Here is a 25114-nt window from a genome sequence, read left to right on the forward strand (position 1 = left end):
GAAGATCTACAATGCAAACAGAAATACAGCAAAAAGCAGATTCTGGATACGTTGGGTTTGATTCTCCCCTGAATCTTGCCTGGGTTCCAGTCCTGCAAATGATTACGTACATGCTGAACTACTATTGCAAAGTATTGATTTCATTAGGACTACATACATGAGTACAGTTACGCATGTGTGAAGGGTTGGGAGCTTACATCTGTACAAAGCAAGTGTTAAAACAATTTATCACCAAATCAGACTGCTGGCATTTTACACCCATCTTTGCACAGATGGAAATGACAATATGAGGTGCAAAGCAATAGAGAATCAGGCCTATTAACCTGGGCAAACATTTCTGTAATTGGCCATTGCAATAACATGCCTGAAATGGACCAGCATTGAGACAGAAAGGAAAGGATTTTGGAGAAAAAAATAGAGACACACCAATAGAACCACCAAACAATTGCAGTGCATTCAATTTTTAGAGGCAATGGACCAAATTCATCCCCAAAATTAGCCCTTTGAAGTTAATGGAGTTACACCAGGGAGGAATTTGGCCTGATACTTGTAAATATTCCAGTATAAATACTGAACCAAACCCATGAATCAGATGTGAATATTAGCTTCCCAGCACAGCCTCACCCCTCAGCAGTTTGCAGAAATCTAAACCTCACAGAGAGGAGAAACTCAGTTCACCCTTAATCCAAACACAAAAAAACATAGTGGCAGTAAACACGCCCATGTACAGTAGGTTAAAATATATTATTGCATATTATAAACATTATATACAAGGTTAAAATGGTATTTTTTCCAGCTTACTTACAAATTACAATATAGATGAATGCCTTACTTACACGTCCTCATTGCTACACGCAGAGAACAACCAGAGGTATTTGGCAAGACTATGCGCTACAGAGCAATAGGCATCATTTTGAGTAGGTGAATTCAGTTGGTCACTTTCCCCTCCTTTAGCACTGCACAAATTAGTAGCATCAGATTTTCTGGCAATTGATTGTGGAGGGGGCTATTGTTAAAGCAATTTCAACCAGATTTCCCAAGTTGGACCAATACAATTCCTTTCCCTAATTTAGGAGGCACTTGTGCTGTTTTAACATCTGGGTTCAAAAGGTGCTATTTCACATGAGCTGGGTGTGACTGCTCTGGTAATCGCTTGTACATTGAAGAGGGGGGAGCAATAAATAAGGGTTCAAGTGAACATGCATGGCCTCATGCTTGACAGACTCAAGTCACTGTTTGTTGGGTTTGTTTTTAGTGTTGAATAACAGAGTGGGTGATATTTTTCAATGCATTTTTGTAACAGCTTCTCTGATCAGCGTTGACAAGTCTGCAAGGTTCCTGGGGAGCGTTCTTCTTCACAACAAGGATGAAATTCTGTGGTTCCTCAGGAAAGGGCCCTGAGCTGGGCTAGATCTCAGTCAGCGTGATCTTGAAGCCTTCTACTGTGCTCTCCATGTTCAGGATGAAAGTGTCCTCGTTGGAGTAGTGCTCAATGATGTTATCATCCATGTTTACCAAGATACTGGTGAAAATGAAGAAATCAGTATTCTTACATACATGGCTAATCAAAGGGAAGATCATGCACACTTGCCCAAAGCAAAGCTGCCTGGCTAGGTGTACTCACTTCCTAATCCTGACTGACCCCAAACTGGGGCAGGAGGCTATAAGGGACATACAGAGATCTCTTTCAGAGACCCACTGGTGAAATCTCTTCCCCTGCCTAAAGAGAACGGAATATCCCCCTCCCTCTCCCTCCGCCTGGCCATGCATTGTGAAATCTCAATGGGGGTGGGAGAATGGAGGTAGTTTGTTTGCTTTATTTTCTTCACTTATAGCCTCTGGGCTAGAGGAAGCTGCCGGAGCTGGGACTCTTGCGGTGCTTATAATCTCTGCAGGACAAAAGAGAGCTGCCAGGGGCAGGACATCTGTGGAGTTTATAAATTGCCTAGAAGTAGAGCTACAGCCAAAGCTTCTGCATCGTGCAACTCTAATGACGCTCCCCCACTCTCCCTGCCCCGGGAGCTCATAGTTGCCTGCAGAGGTGTTGGGCTGCCCAGATGCATCTTGCTACTCCCAGCCTGCTGTATACACACACGGAGGGTTACTTCTGTGTGAGTCAATGATTTTTTCGGAAATGATTTGTAGCTGGGTGTGAAGCCTGAGCTACACCATATGGGGTGGGCTGGCGTAAAGGTCAGCTTGCATGTGAGAATATAACATGTTTCCTCATTCTTTTCGACAAAAATAGCTTCTTCTAAGAAATGTAACAGCTGAATATGGTGTTAGAAAGAAGCTGACTTAAAAAGCAAACTAGAATTTCTTTAGAAGCCATGGAAATTCCCCCACAAAACACTTTGTTCAGGTAGAATTAAGGCTGTAAATAGGCTTTAAAATGACATTACTAGAATGTTGTCGTTATTTCAAAGTAAACATTGGAAGTCAGGACATTAAGGCTTGGGGGGGTTGGAGATTGGTTGTTTTTAAACTATTGGCACATTTGGGTCATTGTAAAAAGTCTACATTTACTCAGCTAACGTTCTAATATTGAACATAGTTCTGCCCTTCCCTCAACTACCAGCTCCCTGTCAAACTTTCAGCTCTGGGGCCATAGACTATTCCAGAAAACTCTACATCCTGCCAAGTCAATTCTGAATGCAGCCACTAGTTAAAGGCTGGAGAACCAATAGGCCAGTAAATCATAAAGATTACATATATGGTCTGCACAGGACTCTGTTCTCACCCCATTATGGGATTGATACCTCATTCAGTCCATAAATACTGAAACTACGTGCTCCAGACACAGACTAGAGATCAACTTTTTCCATATCTTTCACTCTTTGTCATCTATTTGGGTTAGGGACTTACTTCCTATTAGGTATTTGTACAGCACAGAGCACAATGGAGCCATGATCTTAGCTGCAGTCTCTGGGCACTACTGTACCAAAAAATCATCATGATTAAGGTTTTACTTTTTCTTACCCCTTTTTGCTTTTCTTGTAAAGTTTTGCAATCTTTTCTACTGGAAGCCCATATTTCTCAGATATCTGAAATCATTAAACAACAACAACAACACAAGAATTAAAGACAAATGAGGAACAGGAAAAACATTCTGTACCTTTAGGATAAGATATTGAAGCACCAACTCATGGAGACTCTTTTAGCAAATTATATATATATATATATATATATTTTTTCCCATGTTAAAAGGGTCACCATCAGCCTACTTTCATGGACAATGTGGCCTAATTGAAGACTATTGTGCTCTGGAGAGGGATAATCCTAAATAACTAGATTTTTATAAAAACACTCATCAGTCCAGCACCAAAAACATGGTAAGTATAACCACCTTTGAGTACAGTTTGAGAGTTTTTCCTAGTACTCTGCTCCAGCAGTTAACATTTCTTGTCCCTGGTCACATTTGTGCATTTAGCAAGGCCATTAATATACCTTCCATATAATCAAATGCAGTTTCTCATTCTGCTGACAGTGCTGGTTTTCTGTGCAGGGGGCTCATGTGCCTGGCATCCATTCCTGGAGCACAAGTCTGCAGGGACACCCTAACCACGGAATGAAAGATGGGCTGTCACTGGATCATCCACAACCTGGGTTAGAACTGGTTGACCAATGAAAAAAATGTGTGCACATTTTCATTTTTCATCAACATTTCATTTTTGGTTGGAATTTTCCAGCCAGCTATAGTCTGACTCCCTGAGGCACATAAGAAAATATCATTAAACTAGAGGGCTTTCAAAAACATTTCTTGAGATGTGTCCATGGGTGAACCAGAACGTACAAGAGAACTTTTGAAGGATGACATCTTAGCTAACTGAAATTACCAAGGACAAATCCACTCTATTGTAATGCTTTAGGCAGCCCTTTGCAGGACGTGGCAGTTCACTGGTAAATCCTTTGATGCTCATTATAACAGCATAACCCATGCCACGATAACCCCATTTAATGTTTACGGAGATAATAATTCCAGTATTCATCAATCTCATACCAATTTCATTTCAGAATTATTACTTTGTTCTTTGGGGAGGAGCTCTGTGACACTTTTTTCCTTTAAAGGAAAGGCAAAAGCAGATTGTTCCAAAAAGGGAAAACAATTATGTCAAAGGTAGTTTCTCTGTCACAGACTGTTCCAGGCAAGAGGACGCTGCAAGCATCCAAGCAAACTATTTGCCCTCTCCCAGGTGAAATTAAATTATGTTGCTACTAAACAGTTCATTGTCCACTGCATTAGAGAAGTGAAATGCACAATTAAAAATTGTTTTCGAGTAAAGACTGTCAGACATCAGCCACTAGCCCTAGGTAGGTGTTTGTGTGTTGTGAGTGGGTGTGGGTGTGTTCAGCATGACTTTGAGAAAATGGAATGTTTTCTAAAGGTAAAAGAGAATAATTGTTGTGAAATGGAGACTGAAGAGCAACAAATACCCAGTACTCCAGCACCACAGGCAAAAGGAGCAAAGGAAAATGCTACTACAAAAATCAAAACATGGCTTCCTAACATCAAGAAGTGGTCATGACCAGAGCCTCGAGGAAGTCTTTAGGGAAATTGAAAGACTGATCTAATTTATCTGAGAAGTGCTTGGACATGATGGGTGTTGTATAGAAGCTAATAGATAAGGCACTAACAGATGGCGCTCAAGAATATAGAGCATAATTCCTAGATTTTGCAGGACCAATACAATGTGTTAGGCACTGCAAATGGGTGTGTCTGGTCGCTCTGACAATGGGCCTGGTAGGAACCGCAAGACTAGATCAGGGAGATTTGATAAGAGATGCAGGTGCCATCCACACTTCTGGTTTAACACCCCATAAGGAATGTGAGGCAGTTTACATTTTGGCAGTGTGGTTTCCATGTGAAATTTGTAAACTGTCAATTTTTTTAGGGTTGCGCTTTGTCAGGCTGGTGCTCTCAGTCATGGCTCTGACATGGTTCATTGCCTCTGGAAATGGCTGGATGTGCTAATGCTAGGCCTGGTCCCATATTATCATTTGTATTAAAATAACGCCAAGAGGCCTCCATGAGGATCAAGGACCCATTGTGTTAGGCACTTTACAGCCATGTAGTAAAGCACAGTCTCTGTCCCAAAGAGCTCACAATCTAATGTAAACAAAATATAACAGGTGGGTTTATCAAACATGAGGAGGGATGGAAGAGAGAAAGGACATGGGTAACGCTGATAAGATCATGCAAAATTCTGAGCACTCTCAATTCCCACTGGTTTCCATGGGAGTGGGGGTTCTTAGTATCTCCCAGGGCCACACAGCAACTTGCGGGGTCAGGCCCATTGTTCACAGAAGGATGGTGAAGATGTTCTAAATTGATTTGCATTAAAAACCAGTTAACACTCTGCTAACATGAATAAGGCTTGACAGATGAGGTTTGTGCCTATACAGAATCCATAGTTAACAGCATGTAACTGCTTGTAAAGTTAGACTCCAATCCTGCACTGTGATCTAAGCAGGTGGGCTGCTGCAGGCATGTAGCTCACGTTGCAGTATTGGAGTCTTAGACAGTGCCCTTATCAAACTAATCTCAGTCAGTATTGCTACTCAGGAAAGCTCTTTAACTGCTTTTTATTCTCATCCAAAGAGGCAGGGGGTTACATGTGTCAAGAGGGGAACATACCTACATGTGTGCATACTGTCTGAGAGAGGAGGGAAGAAAGAGAGACAGCAGATTATGACTAAAAGGTGACGCTCTAAAAGTAATTTAGCTGAAGTGGAAAACAGAAGTGATAGAAAGTGTCTAAGTCTGATTGCTAAAAGGGGGGACGGTTTAAAAGTGCAATCAAGGCAAATTGCTCTGTCACTGTAACTCAGGAAGAGGCTAGAACATCAGTAAGAGTAGCTGCCATTTCCAGGCATTAAATTCTCAGAGATATTCCCATTTCCTCCTTTTACTTCTCCCTTATTATTAATTCTCTGTATTACCATTGCGCCTAGGAGCTGGAGTCATGGACCCATTTTGCTAGGCACTGTACAAACACAGAATCCACAATCCTTGTTAAGTAGTGACCAGGGGTCAGATAATATCAGGTAAGTGAACTGGTGGCTGCAGCTCTCATGTGTTCCCAAGTCTACACTTTCATTTGAAAAGAAGCATTAAGGCTCTTTCCCTGTTGGTTGTCAATAAATCCTTGAACATGTTACTCAAACGTAAAGTGGTGCAGCAGTGTCTGCAGACAGGCTCAAACAATAGCTTTGTGATAGATACGGACTGCCCCTTTTACCTCACTGGGGAGCTGACTCTGAAGCCTAATGATGACTTAATCGTCAATATTTTAACAGGCTATTAGCACAGCTACATGAATTTGTATCTCTGTCCCATGGCAATGTTTATCAAAAACGTCAGGCAAACATATAAAAGAAAATCTCCCTGTCCCAAGGCCATTTGACAGCAGTTAATGAATAGCATACTGCACATACCAAGGCAAAGCTTTCCTGGGAAACCTCAGTAGACCTAAGACACACATACCGCATGTTTTTAGAATTGGTTTGGGATGTCCCATTCTAAGTATATTATTAGGAGATACTTTGGGGAATGCCTTGTTTGCCAAACCCTAGGGCAGGTGCAGGATTTATATAACATGTCCGGATTACTGGGCTTTGGGAAATACCTGAAGTTGATTGAGTTAAGCACATTTCTCAGGAACCACTAAAGTTTCTGCCAACTACTTAGAATAGTAAACTATGGAGGCAGGGATCAGAGTGGGGTTATGGGAAAGCCACTGATTCAGAAGGTTCTGAAAATGAGCAGCCACAGCAAACGTGCTAGAATCCTCGAGTCCTGTTATAGAATCAGAGAATTTAGAGATGTACTGTCAGGGCATCTCATTTAACACCCTCTTCCAAAGCAGGATAGTTGGGAGTGGGGATCCTTCCAAAGCAGGCTGGTATACAGAGTATTCTCCGGAGCTATCACCAGTCTCATTATAAATAACCCAAATAATAGGACTTCTACCCTTTCCTCAGGGAGATTATAATACATTAGAATAGACCTCTCTGTTAGGAACATTTTCTTAACATTCAGCTTTCATATTCCCTTCCTGAATTTCATCTCATTGCTCCTAGATCAAGTGGTCACCCTTAAAATATTTGCCAATTGCCATAGATAACTTGTCCATGTAGCATGTTAGTCCACACGAGAGGTGTGTAAATTCTCGTGTGCACTAGCATGTTGCGCACTAACTGGCTCACATGGACCCTGCTGACGCACACGGAAAGTTTCTTAATGCCAGCTAATGTAGTACGGTTTGAAATGGGACTAGGTTAATGCGCACTTGGAAACTTTTAGTGTGCACTAGCAGGGTCCACTTTGCCAGCTGGTGTACAACACGCTAGTGTGCACTAGAATTTACATCCCTCTAGTGTGGACTAACACACCATGTGGACAAGCCCTGAGTGAAGTAACTTCAGTATTTGAAATTTAACAGCAAATGCTAACTTTTGAACCATCCTTAACAGTGAGAGCTATCCTTTCTTTACTAAAACAATGAACAAGACTCCCAAACAGCTAAAAAATATCCCTGTCATGTGACCAGTAAGGATGGTTTTATGTTGAGATGAACACTGGAAAAACAGCTATAATAGAAAAAGAGACTAAAGACCAAATCCTTGACTAACTGCTCCAGCCCTTTGTGTCAAGCCTGGCAAAATGCGACCCATGCCTGTCCCACCCCACGTTAGAGGTCATGTTGGAGGGCCATGTGCTGTCTGGTGTGGAATAGCACAGAGCTGAAGCACGTTGTGTAGGGCAGTCAAAAATTTTCCATCAAACCCATTTTTTCATAGAAAATTGGATTTTTGATTAAACAAAATTTTCTGCAATTTCTGTATTCTTTCCATGGAAAATTTCAACTTTTGTCAAAAAAAACCCAAACACCCAAAAAACAAAAAGTTTTCAGTGTTTGACTGAAAACAGAAAACATTCAGCCAAATGATTGCCACTGAAAACTGAAACTTTCCTTTTGGTAATGCTGAAACATTTTTGTTTTGAGATTTTTAACCGAAACAAAATGTTTCAGCTTTCCCAAATAAAACTGTTTTGTTTGGACTCTGTTTGACATTAAACCACATCTTCCTGAGTGACCACATTGCCTCATGGGAGTTGTAGTTTGGATGCCTCATGCTCCTATTCTCTTCTACAGGCTGGGTTCCCTGGACAGACTACATCTCCCCTGATGCACCACAGCCATGGGATTGCCATGATTCACTGTAATGGTTTTAAGCCATCTTTGGAGAAGATCAATGGATATGGTGGAATCCAAAGTGGAAGCTGGCTAGATTCCAAGATCTTATTTTAAGAGGTACTATAAGTGGTATGTCTGGATAGTTCACAGGCAGCAATTGAGCATGTGGATGTGGTACTTTGATGTCACTGGCACTTTATAGTCTTTTGAATAAGTGACTATATTATTCTTTAAACATCTTTCTTTCTCTTACTAATTTGTTAAGCACAAATATCACCCTCTGTGTTTACATAAAGAAAGACAGGGTCCCTGTTCAGAGGAGTTTGCTGTCTGAATGTAAATTGACGTAAGACATGGGACAAAGGGAGAAGCCCTGAGGATGATGTTAGTTTAGAGGTTTTGGTTATTGGGAACTGCGGAGCTGTTGGGAGCTGAAGAGGCGGCGCCTGCAGATGGGGCAGCATGCAGAACTGCCTGGCCGGGGCTGCGCCTCCACGTTGGAGCTGAAGGGGGAACATGCTGCTGTTTCTGGGAGCTGCATGAGGTAAGCAACTCCTGGAGCCTGCACCCCTGACCACCCCCCATGCCTAAACCCCCTGCCCCAGCCCTGATCCCCCTCCTGCCCTCCAAACCCCTCAGTCACAATCCGGAGCACCCTCCTGCACCCCAAACCCCTCTTCCCCAGCCCCAGCCCAGAGCCTGCACCCCCATACACCCCAACCCCGTGCTCCAGCCCCAGCCCAGAGCCCCCTCCCACACCGTGTACTCCTCATTTCTGGCCCCACCCCGGAGCCCGCACCCCCAGCTAGAGCCCTCACCCCCTCCTGCACCCCAACCCCCAATTTTGTGAGCATTCATGGCCTGCCATAAAATTTCCATACCCATTCTTTTGGTCCTTGGGCCAAAAAGTTTGCCCACCCTTGTCCTGTTCAGTTTCCTGCAAAACACTTCTTTGGTCTGGAGTTCACAGGGAGGGGAGAATTTCACTAAAACTAACTGGACTCTGTTGACTCCCTGGGCTGCAGGTAGACAGCAGGGGAAAGCCAGCCTGTAGCAGCAGGTAGCAGGGATACAGTGGCACAAGCAACCTGCAATTCTTGCTCCACTGAGGTCTTGGAGATTACCAGCACAGCCCACAAAGCATGCAGGCCAGTGCAGGAGCCGGCTGGCTGGGAGGTGTACTGATTCCTCTCTGGCTGGGAGTTAAAATTACTGTCCTCTCTCTGCAGCAGAACTGATCCCATGGGGAATTTGCACTCAGATGGGTTTCAGAGTAACAGCCGTGTTAGTCTGTATTCGCAAAAAGAAAAGGAGTACTTGTGGCACCTTAGAGACTAACCAATTTATTTGAGCATAAGCTTTCGTGAGCTACAGCTTTATGCTCAAATAAATTGGTTAGTCTCTAAGGTGCCACAAGTACTCCTTTTCTTTTTGCACTCAGACGATACATCTGACCCATTATATTCCAATTTTTGTCTAAACAGACTCCACAGGATTTATTTGTTACTTTTTAGTAACCATGAGATATTCACTGCTTGGGAGAGGCCTGATTTTTCCCCTCTGCAGCTAGAATAAAGCAAATGGCCCCTTCTGGTCCTACGTAGTATAGTTCTGGAAGTACTCTATTGAAATCAACAGAATTACATTGATTTAAAATCAACTCAAGCAAAAGCAGAATTAGACCCCTGACAGTCAGCAATCAGCAGGAACGCAGTGTTTTGTGATTGCTGATCTTTTTTTCTAGACACTACGGATACATGTAACTGTTTTCTGCTGACCACAAGTGCCTCAAGTAAAAGGCAAGCATAGAAGGGATGAATATTTGCATCATGTCTTTGAGTCCGCCTACCTCTGAAACCTGAGACCAGTAGCTATTCCCCAGAAAAGAGTAATCTGAGTAGGAAACTGACTGTTCTTTTGGAAAGTGTTAGGAAGGAGAAGAATAAAATAAACCCTAAGTCTGAGAAAATGCTGTCAAGTGTCATGGAAAATGTGGAGAACGCCAAAGACCAGGAAGTGTGATAAACAAGAAAAATGTATATCTTGTAAACACAAAAGCGGAGTTTGAATTAGGATCACTCAGGGAGCCCTTCATTATTCATGGGTTTGAGCCTTATTCTTTCAAATCTTATTACTGAGTTTAGATTGTGTAAAAATCCAAATGACCTTCTCATAAAAGGAACTGCTGGAAAGACTGTGGGAAGAATACATGGTGCATGCAAATAAACAGCGTTTGGTATGGATTTCCCCATCATACCACCATTCTGCCTACCAACAAGAATGTCTGTTTTCCGAATGTGTTCAAGATCACTGAAACTAAAATGAACATTTCACTCCCAGACTAGATTCCATCAGTGCTAAAAATGTATTACTAACCCACAGCCATGCCCATGGACAAGAAACAGGGAATATTTCTGCCTCTGAGCTACTTCTGCTATCTTCCCTAATGCACATTGCCGAGTGAATAGGCACAGAGATGAAGAGGACGTTTAGGTCTAAATTTACTGTCAGAATGAAGGGCTGTAGCATGATTATAACACACCTAGAGCCCAGCTACAACAAGATCAAATCCTGTTATAACATTATTAATTAGACAGCAAACTCTTCAGGGCCCTTAGAACTACTTCATTAGCCAGCCGTCTGTTCTCCCCTGCTACTGGCATGCTACAGGGGACTGTCACCCAGCACATTTTGTTCTAGGTCTCTGCTGTTGGGCTGTAAACAAGAACAAGCCCAACATTAACCCTGACAGTCCCAGTGTACATTTTTTAGTGCTCATAGCTGAGGACCTGGAAACAAGCTCTAAGTTGGTGCTCCTCTCCCCTTCCCATTTCTCTTCTTAACTAAATTCTACCCTCCCTGCCTCACCCAGCCATCCCACGCACAGCTCACTGGTAATCTGACATTTCCCAACCCCCTCTCCACTCTGGGGTCTTTCCTGCACCTCACCAGACCTCACAACGTGACCACAACTGGTGCCAGGTTATCAAACTAGGATTAAATTTGGAGGTGTCCACTGCTGATCAGGGATCACTGGATTGCAAGTAGCAGCAAAGCCAAATCAGAGAAGAAACAGAGCTGGCACAGGCAGTTCACAAAGAGAAGACTTCACTTTGGAAGGCTGGAAAAGATAGGGAGTTGCTGGCAGAAGGTATCGAGGAGAGGAAAGGACTGGTTCTTGCCAAGTAACCATTACCAATCCTTTCACCCCTAGCAGAGCAATCCCACAAAAGACCTAGGAAAAGGTATATTCACAGTCAGTATCCTAAGGTTAAAAAGCGTTAGCAGTGGACACACACGCAGTTGCTACAGGCAAAAGTTTAAAAAGCTCTTGCATAGGGAGGCATGTCGGAACACATAGTCTGACCCTATTTTCTTCTTCAGGCATTTGTTAATTACCTCAGTTTCTCAAGACTCAAGACCCATAAATCAGCTGTACGAATTAGTCTTATCTCATTGACCTGCTGACAGTCCTGAATTTCAGATAAGGAGACATGCTCCAGAAAGCCTTTATGGAGCAGTTAAATATGTATGAGGATGGCTTTGTATGTGCACTATGTGTTCTGTCTAAGTAATACTTTGAGAATCTCAAGATTTTCTTTGAGTGGAAGATTAATGAGGTAGGGATGTGAAATACTTACCGCTTCCATTAGCCCCTTTACTGTAGGTGACTTTAGCATCAAAGCATCATACACTTCATCCGCCTCTTTCCTCACATACAGAAGCACTGAAAGAGCAAGAATCAAATTTGGAGCAGGCACAGACAACTGAACAGATGAAATACGTCTTATTAAATAGGAAGCCAAATATTAATCCTGAATCAATGACAATCAACACAAATAATGAAAGCCAGATGTTGTTAAAAAGTAACACCATCTCCTGTAAACACTTATGTAAACTTGCAGGAGGCATATTGGCACACAAAGAAAATTAAACAAATTACATTAAATTTTTGAGGAATCCATGTTTTTTGTGAATTTAAGATTAGTTAATAGTTTTATTGAAATATGGGAAGTCCCAGCTGAAGAGCATTTGAGCTATTGCTTTGTAGATTTTCAGTCCCTGGGCTGAATTGTGGGATCAAACAACTGAAATTATAACCAGTTCTCTCTGCAACCTATTTATAAGATTTGCACCTCTCTAACCTTTAGCCAAAAGGCTAGGGAAAGGAATTCAGAAAAGGCAAGTCTACTTCGTAAATTAACTTTCCCTTAAGCCAATACCCTGAGAAAAAAGTAAGTTAAAAAAAAGTAACATTCTTTGATGTTACCATTTTGGCAGTCTTAAATGTGCACCCTCAAAATGAGATCTAGTCAATTTCACAGAATGAGTTAAAAGTAATTTCAGGCACTATAGGGGAGTTATTCAAAGGCACAAATGGCAGGTAGGCACTTACTTCCCATTGATTTTCACCTGCCCTTTGTGCCTTTGAAAATCTCCTCCTCAGAACCCCGCCAATTTTTGCGGGTTTTCAATCATAGTTTCCTGTCTGATCTAGATGTTTTTTCTCTTCCCTCTTGCTGTGCTAAACACCCACACAGATAAAAGGGAAACCGATTGGCTGGATATTCAGGGGAAACAGTGAAACAGACTCTACACAAAGTGCTGACACAGGTACAAAGTAAACAAACTGAAAATTAGAAAAATGCATTTATTAGTCTAATCTCTTTTACTTATCTGAATCTTAGGTGTTAGGTTAAACTTTTTTAGACAGAAGTGTAAGATATTGATAATTTTGTTTCTAACAGGACAGTTTATTTCAAACAACCAGGTAATTCAATATTAATTAATGTATATTACATGCACATATACATATTTTATCAGATATTTAGAGGTCCATGTAACAAACTGCACCAGCCATTATTTGTACCTACAAATTGGAAATGCAAAAAAGGGAGACTAGTTTTTAACCCTTAGAGTCTGGAGGGTATTTTCCACCAGATTATATTAATTTTACAATAGAATTACCTCAACTCTAAGACAGAGGCAGAAGGGTATTTGCCATAGCAAGCCAGTGCCACTGGCTTTAATTCCCACTGGAAATATGTTTAAGTGTGAACATGGACACATTAGAAGGAATTGCAACTTCTTTGCCCAGGCTTTCAGATGACTGAAATGAGCTCATACTTAGCTGTGAAGATCACTGTCCATTCTCGGCCTTAAAACTGTGGGCTTCAGGGGATCATGATGTTTTTGCTCCTCGTATTTAGCAATGTTAAGGACCCTACTATAGAACCACATAACGTGCACCCAAGGATAGGTACATGCCTTAAAAATCCATGTAATAGTGAAATGTAGGGAGCCTCATCTATCTGATGGTATGTAGTAACACTGTTTGCTTATTCAAGAATGGCCTTTTGGTGACTCAAAACAGTTCCCAGGTAACCTTCAGCTTACATCTGAAAGGGGGGAAATCACTCAATCAAATGCTAACGTTACGGTAGTTAAAGTTAAAAATCTTTGCTGTACTGAGAATGTCAGAGAACATTATGTTGAACGAAAGATCCATTACAGGGATAATGGGGATCCTGAATCACTGCTATGCATACACAGAACACGGAGTTGTAAATATATGGTGTTTTAGTGGCGTGAATGGAATTCTGTCATTGATTCACTCGGTTATGTGATTCAAACATCTCTTATCCCATCTGATTAAGTGTCCACCATACTGTCACTATTTCCATGTCATCTAGCCAATCTCTCTTACAAAGAATAAATCACAGTGTTAGAGACAAGCTACATATAATACTAGACAGTGAGCTGTGTGTAGGGGCAAATCAGAAAAACTGTAACCTCTAAAACTATCTGTCCCCGGCTCTAAATATTCAGTACCTACTGTCTTCCCAGCTCTGGACTGCACTGTGTTACTTAATGCTCTAAGACCAAGAGTTTCAAATATGGTCCCTAAGGGCAGACTCCTAAATTTATACTTAGGTGCCTAAATAAACAGCCCAATTTTCAAAAATGCTGAGCACCCAGCAGCTCCCCTGAACTCAACCAAAGCTGCTCGGATGTTCAGCACTTTTGAAAAATCAGGCCACTAATTTAGCTATCTAAATATGAATTTGAATTATGATGTTATACAAAAATTCTGAAAATATAATGGATATGTTGCATAATCAATTAAAAACTAATGGAGATGACTGGAACTCAGCAAATACTGGGACCTTATGAAAAGAAAGATTCAATTTGCAGGATGCATTTTAAGGGATTCAGCAGGTGATGCATGTTTGTGGGAGCAGGAAGGGAAAGTAGATGGCAGGAGAACATGAGGCAGGCAAAGAAGATCTTGGATGGATGATGTGGTACCCTGTGTGGATCAAAAGGACTGATCATCCACAAAGAGATTAGCAGAGGGCTGTAGAGAATGGGCTAACATGGTGGCAAACCTCCAGTAATGGAGATGCCACATAAGAATTAAAAAAGGAATTTGGAAGCCTAACTTTGGGCACACACTTTGAAACTTTTAGCCTCATGCCTCTCAGCTTTCAAACATACCAAGGTATGATATAAATAACCAAGGTGTGACAAATAAGTGCAATGTGTTGTGTTGTGGGTTATGGATAATTGACAATGGAGAAAGTTGTGATTTATGTAACAAAAAAGAGGGAGAAGTGGTTTACACAAGTAAAGATATGCTTTGCGCTGGTGGATCTGACCCCAGCTTCAAGAAGGGGGTGAATTCCACTGGTATGTATTATCATGAATTTCCATGTCTACACTTGGGGTTTGTACCAGTGCAGCTACATCAGTGCAAATTCTCAGTGTAGACAATACTTTAGGGTGGGTTTTGTGTTCCATGTGAACAGCTCACATGACCCTACAAACCCAAACTATTTTCTAGTAATTTATAGTGATTTTGTTGAGACACATAAGCTAGAAAGACAAGGCACTTTTCTGGGTAGAAAATCTGAGACAGGTTGCAGAAAGTCTGCCAGGACAGGAAGGCAAGCTGGAAGAGGCCTGGCTTGGGACCAGCAAAAAAAAACCCTCTGGGTAGCACGGCATGAAAGAGAGTGAAAATAGGGCAGCTGAAGGCTGCTGGCTTTAATTTGTTCAAATTTTGTCACTATTAAAATGTTTTTTGTTTTGAATTCTTCACCCTGACATAGCTGTGAATCCTGAATAACGTTAAAACAACAAATCACAGAACAAGAACTGAATTACACAGGTGTCTTTGATCTTTACAACAATGGCTCCTATGTGCATGCCTGTGTGATCTTCCTGAACCATATTATAAATTAATCACTCTACTGAAGGAATCAAAGAAAGTATCTCTCTCATGTCAGTTCACCATGCTGTTAGATGGGAATTCTTTGTTAGGCCCAGTGGATAGGAAGAAAAGGGTTTCACACCCAGCCCTGGCAGCTAGCCCCTCTGCTTTGAATGGGTGGTGCCAACACCCCCAAATCTGAACTGACCAAGGCTTTAGTTTGGTCAGATCTGGGTCTTTGCTTGGGGCTTATCTCACATTTTCATTTTGATTTTTAAAAATCTTTCTGCTCATTAATTCTAAGCAGACAACAGTATCCACCTGGTACATATGATACCCTTCACAGATTCATGTACATCACCACCACGGCCAACAAAGAAAAACCACAGATCTAAGCACATGGAGAGACATTCCTGAAAAGGTGAAAGGACACCGATGTGTAGCACAACTCTGTGTTTTGTTGTCTTAATATTGTCAAGGATAGACACACACACACTCACAATCTCAACACATTGGCAGGTTTGACTGATCTGAACTATTCAAACCTCTAGAGTCTTCAGCAATATTTGACTGAAAGTCTCGTGAAAGCAGCTCTCTTATTGGACTAAATCCTTAATCCTTACAAAGTTTTTACTCAGGCTATCTCCCAATAAAGTCAGCAGGAGCTTGGATCTCTGTATCTGACCCAGTGTATTGTGTCCTTTGTATCACAGTCCTAGCCAGAACAAGAAAGTGCCATGACGAATACAAATAAAAAATAAATAGTGAAGGATTTGTCAGGGGAACTTTTTTGAACCTCAAAGTCTGTTTCAAGGGTTGGGAAACGTTCTGGACAGTTTATATTTTATACAATCACATTTGTGTACCCCTTCTCAAGATGGCATGCAAACTAGTACCTATTAATTACACTTAGCATGTTCTAGGACGTCTCCTGGTATAACAGTTGGTGTGGTGACAGTGGGCCTGATTCTCCCGTCACTTACTCTATTTTTATACCATTGTAACTCCACTGATTTTCATTTGAGTAATTTCTGGTTCACCCTAGACTGCATGAGTGAAGAATGCAGCCCAGTGAATTTATTTTCCTGGTAATTAATTATTACCTCTTTTCAGTCCTTCTTCTTTCATTTGTTTCAAAGGCAATGGGCCAAACTCCTCCTCCACAGGCCGGAACATCCTTTTAACCAGGATGCTGCTACTAGAAAATAAGAACACAGCTATTTTGTCATAATACTGTCCTCCCAACAAGAGAGGAGACAACAGTGACAGTTTACATCTCACTTCATAATCAAGCAAAACTCCCACTAGCTTCTCAAGGAATGGTAGAGCAAGAATTGCAAGGATTTAGATCCTGATTCTTCTCTGAACTATCCAAGCCTCTTGAATTGCCCAGAATGACTATGCTAGGTAAATGTTTCCCAATATTAAATACAAATTACAACGGCCAATATCTGTTTAAACATATGAGGAAGGAGCATGAAAAAAGAAAGACCTAGCTGCTGATGTCACTATACAGTCACTCTCCCACCTTCCTCTATTTCAAGGACGCTCTGAAACACCCCTCCCCTTCCACCATGCCAGGGTATGTACCTCACTATCCCCTCATTTCCCTCTCCAGGGATTCTATGCACCACATCCCCCCTTACTCCCATGCCAGGTCTCTGTGTTCTCCTTCATTCCCCCCTTCCCCATACCAGCTTCTCCATTCTCCCCACCTGGGATTCTGTATGCCCCCCATCTCCCCTCCCTCACCCTGCATTTTATTCCTTTTCTTGTGTTTGGGAGATAAATCATCAACATGTGAAACTCTGTTGGGAAGACAGGCAGAGATGAGACTGGGGTATTGTTATGCTGGAAGCTTTTAATGGCTGCCATCCACCAATTTTTTGATCTGTTGAATGTGTTATTGGAAGCACTATATCCAAACAGACAGACAGACAGAGAAAGAGAAATGCCATCAATTTGAATGTAGGATTTTGCTTCTCTTGGCCAATAATACCCTGTAATGTATATGGCTGAGCCTTGCTCAATAGTATTCCAAACTCCTGTTCTTTACACTTGTTTAAAAGGCAACACCATGCTCATTTGTAAAGAAAACAGAAAAGAAGGAGGAACATGAAGTTAATGCAGAGAATTCATAACTTGTAAAATGGAAAGGGGTTGTGATTGCAGTCTGCAACCTTTAAACTTCTGACTGTGATCTCCCCATATTTAAACAGGCTCAAACAGTCAGTACCTGGTTGGGAGACCACCAGAGAAGCCAAAGGGGCTGCAGGAAGCGATTGTGGCGGTTCCGTAGGGGGCATTCTTCCTCTACGTTCACACTGAGCTAATGCCTCTGCATGCTGCTAGGGGGCACTATGATAGAGGAGCTACAATCTTCAGGGTAAGTCAAAATTGAGAGTGGGCCACTTGGTACCATGAAAAATTCCGTTTTGTTTGCAAGAGTAGGGGAGCTGGCCCCAACATGCGGACCTAACTAGATCCAGCTGACTTAAAACCCTTCTGCGTTTGTAGTGGACATGGATCCACTTCTTCCCCTACACAGCTGTGTCACATGTTGCTCTGCACTGTTAAGCAGCTTCTGTGTTCCACCCAAGAGCTTCCTGCTTTTCAATGGGGCTATAAGCAATTGCTACATGGAAAAATTTTAAAGTGGTTTGGGGTTCCTTAAGGTGTAAGGTACTAATATAAATGTAAAGTTATTATTTTATGTTATGATCCAATACATTGTATTGACTGTGTGTTGACGCTTCCTGCTTAATGCACTATTTTATTATGGACTGTAAAAATAAACAGATATAAAAAGAAGCCAGCCCACGTGGAGGAAAACAGTAGTCAAAATAAAAAAAACTTTGCCTTCTCAACTCCGCAAGTTATGAACAGAGAACAGGAAGGAAAAAAAGGTTCACGTTTATTTGACTCTGTGGTTGTGTGCCTGATTCGCAAGGGTTTGGACTACTGGCTGCAAAACTTTATTGCAAAGCAATAAATATCTTACCCTTCTCTCTCATCATCTATGTTATAGCAAACCTGTAGGGGTGGAAAAGGAACAAGTTTATTGCTACAGCATGGATATCTGCTGTATGGAAGAGCTCAAAAAAGGAGAGGAGACACAGTATGAATTTTGCATCTGTTAATTCCCCCCCCCCCCTTGTATAAAACAATTGTCTATGGTTTTAATTGTGACCTGAAGAAAATGTGGATTAGAACAACTACTATTGTGTATGCCACAATGGAGGTACCTCAATGCATTTTGACAAGAATCTTCTCCAGTCCGGTTTACATCATTCTTTCAATCATTAGAAAAGTATAACAATCCTGAAAATCAGATTACTACTTGCCTAAATAACCCCAATGTGATTTACAACACAGCTATCACAAGCTTTATATATAAAATAGATGTCAAGGAAGCTAATTAAAATATAAAAACTGATAAAAAAATCAAAGGCACTAATGGATATGCAAATAGTATTAGTATATGTGGTACACATCTGTTTCTAGCATGATGCACCTATACACAGGGCCAGATATTCAGCTCCTGTAAATTAGCACAGCTTGAATTCAGTGGCACCATTTTAAACCAGCCAGGGTCCTGGACAGTCTGTAGCAGAGATACAAATCATGCTCAGTATTTTCATAGCATTCTCCATGTTTCAGGTGCTGTATAAAACACTAGATCAATCATAGTCCTCACAACCCCCCTGCAAAGCAGATAAGTAAGTAGATAGGTAAGAATGTTTACTGGTAGGTAAGAATGCTCGCTTTTTCTACTAACATTGAAAACTAGGAACTAAAGCACAGAACTAAAAACCGCTGTTCTAGTCTCGGTTCTGCCACAGACTTCCTGACTGAGCTTGGACATGTCTCCTATGGTCTGAATGTGCAAGGTGCTGATTGCACTCAACTCCGACTGAAACTTTCAGTGGGAGATGAGGGCACTTGCCATCTTGCAGGAGTGGATTTTTAACCCCCTGTGGCTGTACCATAGGGCGGATTATACTGACCCTACCTCAGAGAAGTGTGGGGAGGCTAAATCCATTAATATCTGTAAAGTAGTATAAGATCATCAGATGAAAGGTGTTATATAACTCCAAAATATTGTTCTAATAAAACATTTTGGAACCAAGAAATAGGAGGTTTTGTAAAATACAAAACACAAAAAATAGCTAAGGATAAAAACATTAGGATGCCCAGAAAACCCTAGTATACAGCAGTATCAAATAGGGATAAATATTATCTATGAGCATGCAGTCAGAAAGAATATGATATATTCCATTTTAATTTGGAAAATTATTTACATTCCATGTAGTAAGGAATAATTCTATTTACATTTTGACGCAAATACACTTTCACATTTGAAAGTCACAAGAATAGGAGGTACCCAGTGCTGACATATAAGTGGGAGTCTTTCCATTCCTGGTGAATAATTTTAGTGGCAGCTGTGATCATGATGCCTAAGGTCTATGTGCGTTTCATAATCTCTTCTGCAATGCTGGCTGCTTTAAAAATTAATGATAAACTCATACTCAATGTCACTTTAGTCTTCGTTTCTTTTACATTTCTAGTGAGATGTGCACATACCTAGACACAGATTTGGCAGTCCCTATTACTAAGCTTTCACTCCATCCACTAAGCAGTACACAGTTAAAATATTCATGTTTAGGAATATGCTATGTTTAGGAAAAAGGATGAGCTAGAATTCAGGTTTGCAGCTCTCCCAAGGAGCTAAAGGAGTGGCTCTAACATCTCAAGCCAGCAAAGACTCTGTGGTATTTAATTCACAGGTCTTTAAAGAAGGTAAATCATGCTTGTGAACAATAGAAGTAATGATTGTGAGCATTACCCTTGATCTCCAGAGTTTCATTATCTCTACCTATATGTGTGCAAGACTCTTCTAAGTAAATACAGATGTGAAGGTGACAGGCATCATATATAATGACATTAGGGGAGTTTGTTCCTTGTGACTACTTTTAAAGACAGCAAAAACCTGACAGACTGACATGAAGTTAACGTTTGATCATATTGGTCATTGTTTTAAATCATCCTGGGAGTGGTTGTCTCTTCTACCACAAGGGGGCACATTATCTCTTAAAGTCTCTCACAATATGTGTTAACTACTTATGTTGAACAATCTGTTTCACCTTGGATTTAGCTGGGACACTTGAGTACCTTTCCTAGACCCGAAGAAGAGCTCTGTGTAAGCTCAAAAGCTTGTCTCTTTCACCAGAAGAAGTTGGTCCAATAAAAGATATTACCCACCTAGTCTCTCTAAAGTCAATCAGCACAGACAAGAAACAATTATTTCTCTCAGTCCCATGCCAACTTCCTATTCTGAAGTTCCTATTCGCTCCCTTCAAAAAATCTAGAAATATTAAATTAACTCCTTCCTTCCCCTGTAGAACTATGAACAATGTTTCCCCTCTCTTCTGAGGTCTCCCTGGTGTACCTGTACCACAGGGCTACTCAAGAGCAACATTAAATTAAAATAAAAACAAAACCAAAAAACCCTGTCACCAAACCCCTGCTTTGAGTCTATGAAGTATGTCTTACAGCATATGTAGCTGGATAACTATCAGACACCTGTACTTCTCATTGCTGTTTCCTACCTGTCCTGTCCTTTGTAGGTTTCCAAAGTGAATATCTGGTATGAAGAGAACTGGCTGGGAATCCAGGTCAGTCATTGTTTTGAAGTAGGTGATGTCACTCTTTTTTTGCAGAGGGAGAGCAGACAATTTCCCTTCGGCTGCTAATAAGGATCACAAAGCAGTGTTATTATGATAAAAGGCATAATGAGCATGACTTAGAGCTATCTGGACTGGCCTTTCCTTACTCACAGTTATTGCATGAGGCTTGTGATGGTTGGCCTTTCCCTTTCTTCCTGTTCTGCTTCCTCTCTTCATCACGGATTTTCCTTTCTGCTCCCTGAGACCAAAAATACAGATATTACCCGACAGGGATCAGCTAATAAAACTACTGCACGTGATGCACAGACACCGTGGTCATGGGTGCGTTAGAAAGGCTTAAACAGAAAAAGAGAGAATCAAGTTAATGTGAAATAAACCCAGGCAAGTGAAAACTCAATACAATGGCCAACTCGGCATCATTTCACAGAGCCTAGATGCTTCATTCCATTATGCACTAAACTGAGAACCCTGCAGGACTGGCATTCCTTTAAACCTTGTCTACAGTGAGCTTTCCCTTAGGATCCCCTAGATTTGCATTAGTACAGCAGCTCTACTGCTGCTAGCTTTGTAAAGCGCTTTAAGAAGGACTGATGAAAAGTGCTATATAAGAGTTAGGTATTATTATTATTAGCAATGGTGGGGAAAACGAATCTAGTCCCTATAGGAGTGTACAGGCCACAGCCTTCAAGCACGTAAACAGATATGATTAGACTTTTAAAGACATGGAGAAGTACACACAGACTTTGAAGATGCATAGTGTTGACCTAATAGGTCCTAACAGCTCCTTTGCAGTCAATGGGCTGTTATATAAATACATTCCTAAGGAGTTTATAAAATAAACCTTGTTATTGACATAACAAGCAGCAAAATCTCCTTTGAAGCTATTCAGATTGATTGTATAAATAGAAGTACAGACAGATTGTTAAGCAAAGTAAAAATCCATATGCTCTAAGACAGTTGTCATTCGATATTAAATACCCCAGTTTTTTCACAGTAAAAATAGAAGTTTCTCTTTTTTATTTTAATCAAAGTGGGAGATGTTCACTTGGAGCCAGTAAAATTCACATGTACTTATTCAGAATTAAATGCATCAGCCTACAAAAGAAAGTAAGAGAGAATGAAATGATTCTGGAGGCTGAGAAACATAAAATCATAGAAGATTAGGGTTGGAAGAGACCTCAGGAGGTCATCTAGTCCAACCCCCTGCTCAAAGCAGGACCAAACCCAACTAAATCATCCCAGCCAGGGCTTTGTCAAGCCAGGCCTTAAAAATTTCTAAGGATGGAGATTCCACCACCACTCTAGGTAACCCATTCCAGTGCGTCACCATCCTCCTAGTGAAATATTTTTTCCTAATATCCAACCTAGACCTTCCCCACTGCAATTTGAGACCATTGCATCTTGTTCTGTCATCTGCCACCACTGAGAACAGCCAAGCTCCATCCTCTTTGTAACCCCTCTTCAGGTAGTTGAAGGCTGCTATCAAATCCCCCCTCACTCTTCTCTTCTGCAGACTAAATAAGCCCAGTTTCCTCAGCCTCTCCTCATAAATCATGTGCCCCAGCCCCCTAATCATTTTTGTTGGCCTCCACTGGACTCTCTCCAATTTGTCCACATCTTTTCTGTAGTGGGGGCCTCAAAACTGGATGCAATACTCCACATGTGGCCTCACCAGGGCAGAATAGAGGGGAATGATCACTTCCCTCAGTCTGCTGGCAATGCTCCTACTAATGCAGCCCAATATGCCATTAACCTTCTTAGAACCCTGGACATGATCCATGAATGGCACTTCTGATGACTGCAATGGGACCAAGAGCCAACCCAGAAAGTGAAAATGGAAAATGTTCATTTTGAGAAGAAAAAAAATCAAGTTATTTATCCCTGAAAATTAACATTTATCATGGAACCTCTGACCCAGATTTAAGTCCTGATCCAGCTCCAATTGACAACAACAAAGCTCTCCTTGACTTGGACGGAGCTACCCATTACCTTTACAAACATGCCAATAGGTGATATTGTATTAAAAAGACTTCTGTCTCTTTAATGAGAAAGGGGCGTGTACTTTGTGCATCAATGCAGTTTTTCTCATTAAAGGAGAAAAAGGTATTTTTCTGTGAGTGTCGTCTCTGCTACTGCTATCAAGTGCCATACACAAGCCCCATGCTCTGAGCTAGTTCAAAGCAATTCCAATGGATTCAATAAGAGTTCCTCTGTGTTTACAGTTGTAACTAAGAGCAGAGGAGAAGTTGGCATTTAGCTTACTTGCTCTGGAAGGTAATTGATTCAATATTGCAACCTCTTTTTATGCTGTCATTAACAGCACAAAGCTGCACAAGTACAACGGGTGCATTAACGAACTGAAATACAGTCTCCATGCTGCTGCTGAAAAGCTTCATAGCTCTTACCATGTCTGTCTGTTGACCCGCTTTCTTTAACAGCACCACTTTCCTTTAAAAATTGGCCATGTAAGCACACTGAAAATGAGTGGTAGCAGAGAGCACAGCAATTCGCCTATATAGACTCAAAATGGCCCCTATGTTTTCCACTCAGTTGACTGTTGAAATAGATTTTTCCATACTCACTGCAAGTGGAAGACCTATGGAGGAGCCATAGAGTGCTCACTGGCACTCAAATGGCTCCTTCCTCACAGTTCCACTGGTACTATTAGTGAATGGACAAATGGTTAAACAAAGATGGGAAAATGTTCAAAATATAAAGTAGGGGGCTAAAACAAATGTATAGCTCAGTTCCACCGTAATGTTACAATCCGACTGAAAATGGCACAGCAGATTCTGATCTCAGATATAACAGGTATAAATCCAGAGTAACCAGTGATTTCATTGGAATCTGGCCGTGCACCTTCAAATTCTGTCCTTACTACATCAGCAGGCTAAAACTCAACACTGGCTCTTTTAAATCAGCATGTAAACATTTTCTCAATATACTTTGTCCCCTTGTCAAATTTGAACCAATTATTTGTAAAAGAGGTGGTTTTCCCCCCATTGTCCTAATTGATATTTCTCACACTACAAGCAACATACATTGTAGTGCTTTCCTTTAATATTTTCTGAAAGGTCAGAGCCTGGGAAGGCTTTGCCTTTTAAGCCAAATGTTACTGGTGTCAAGATAAGACATCCAAACTTTCAAGGACGGAGACAGTTTCCGAAAAGGCCTCTCTTCTATATAGCTTGCATTGATTTGGTGCCATTCATCTAGATGGTGCCAAATGTGCTTTACAAATACATTGACTTCATTAGAAGTTCAGGGCACTCAACACTTCGCAGTAAGGTTTGAGCCAACATTCACAAAAAGAAATTGCAAGATTCCCATTGATTTCAGTGAGCATTGGATAGGGCCTAGGAACTTAGCACCTTGCAGGATTGAGCCAACTAGAGTAACTTTGCCTACCACTGAAATGAATCAGCTATTTAACAGCACATCATTGGGTACAATTCTCCATTGCTTTGCACCTTGCATTGTCACTTACATGCATGCAAAATGAATGTAAAAACTAACTACTATTCTGATTTGTTAGCATTCTGCACTCGCTTAGCAGAAGTGGCATTGATGAAACAAAGTGCAAAGCAGTGGTGAATCAGACCTGTTCCGCTTGTCTTTGCTTTAGATGCTGAGACAATGAGCCAGGCTGGAGTTTTAGCAGAGCATACAGTTCCTGATGGTGGATTTCTGTGGCTGAATCTTCTAATATTGATATGTGATAAACCAGACCTTTAATATTAACTGAATGCTTCCCTGTAGTGGAAACAGTCCTCAGCACAGAAATGTTGGGCTAAAAACCAGGCTATAGCCAGACAAATCATATAAATGAATGTGCATCCCTTACTAGATTTATTTTCTCCCTCTACTGCTAGCTGGATGAACAGTCATAATTCCAAAAAGCAACAACATAGGCTGAATTATTTCCACCATGGCTCCCTCCCTTCTTTGGAAAAATGGTCCTGAAGCATAACGTCTGTTCCAAAACTCCTCCATTTGGTGGAAGTTTGGATCCATAT

At 41.2% G+C, this 25114-nt stretch overlaps 1 protein-coding gene across 4 annotated transcripts in view; it reads right to left on the reverse strand.

Moving 5' to 3' along the window:
• Nucleotides 1-469: 469 nt before the first annotated feature.
• Nucleotides 470-25114, reverse strand: part of GRHL2 (grainyhead like transcription factor 2) — a 103079-nt gene continuing 78434 nt past the window's right edge. The window contains exons 10-16 of one of the 4 annotated variants that reach the window (XM_073330421.1): nucleotides 21249-21336; nucleotides 21021-21157; nucleotides 18413-18444; nucleotides 16515-16609; nucleotides 11840-11925; nucleotides 2980-3044; nucleotides 470-1522 (exon numbers count right to left, since the gene is read on the reverse strand). In XM_073330421.1, coding sequence (XP_073186522.1) covers nucleotides 1408-1522; nucleotides 2980-3044; nucleotides 11840-11925; nucleotides 16515-16609; nucleotides 18413-18444; nucleotides 21021-21157; nucleotides 21249-21336 — 618 coding nt within the window. In that variant the 3' untranslated portion in view covers nucleotides 470-1407. Of the gene's footprint in view, nucleotides 1523-2979; nucleotides 3045-11839; nucleotides 11926-16514; nucleotides 16610-18412; nucleotides 18445-21020; nucleotides 21161-21248; nucleotides 21337-25114 lie in introns of all 4 variants that reach the window. The other 3 variants (XM_073330420.1, XM_073330419.1, XM_073330422.1) reach the window with 3 other exon arrangements.

Source organism: Lepidochelys kempii, chromosome 2 (genome assembly GCF_965140265.1).
Source record: "Lepidochelys kempii isolate rLepKem1 chromosome 2, rLepKem1.hap2, whole genome shotgun sequence".
NCBI lineage: Eukaryota > Metazoa > Chordata > Testudines > Cheloniidae > Lepidochelys > Lepidochelys kempii.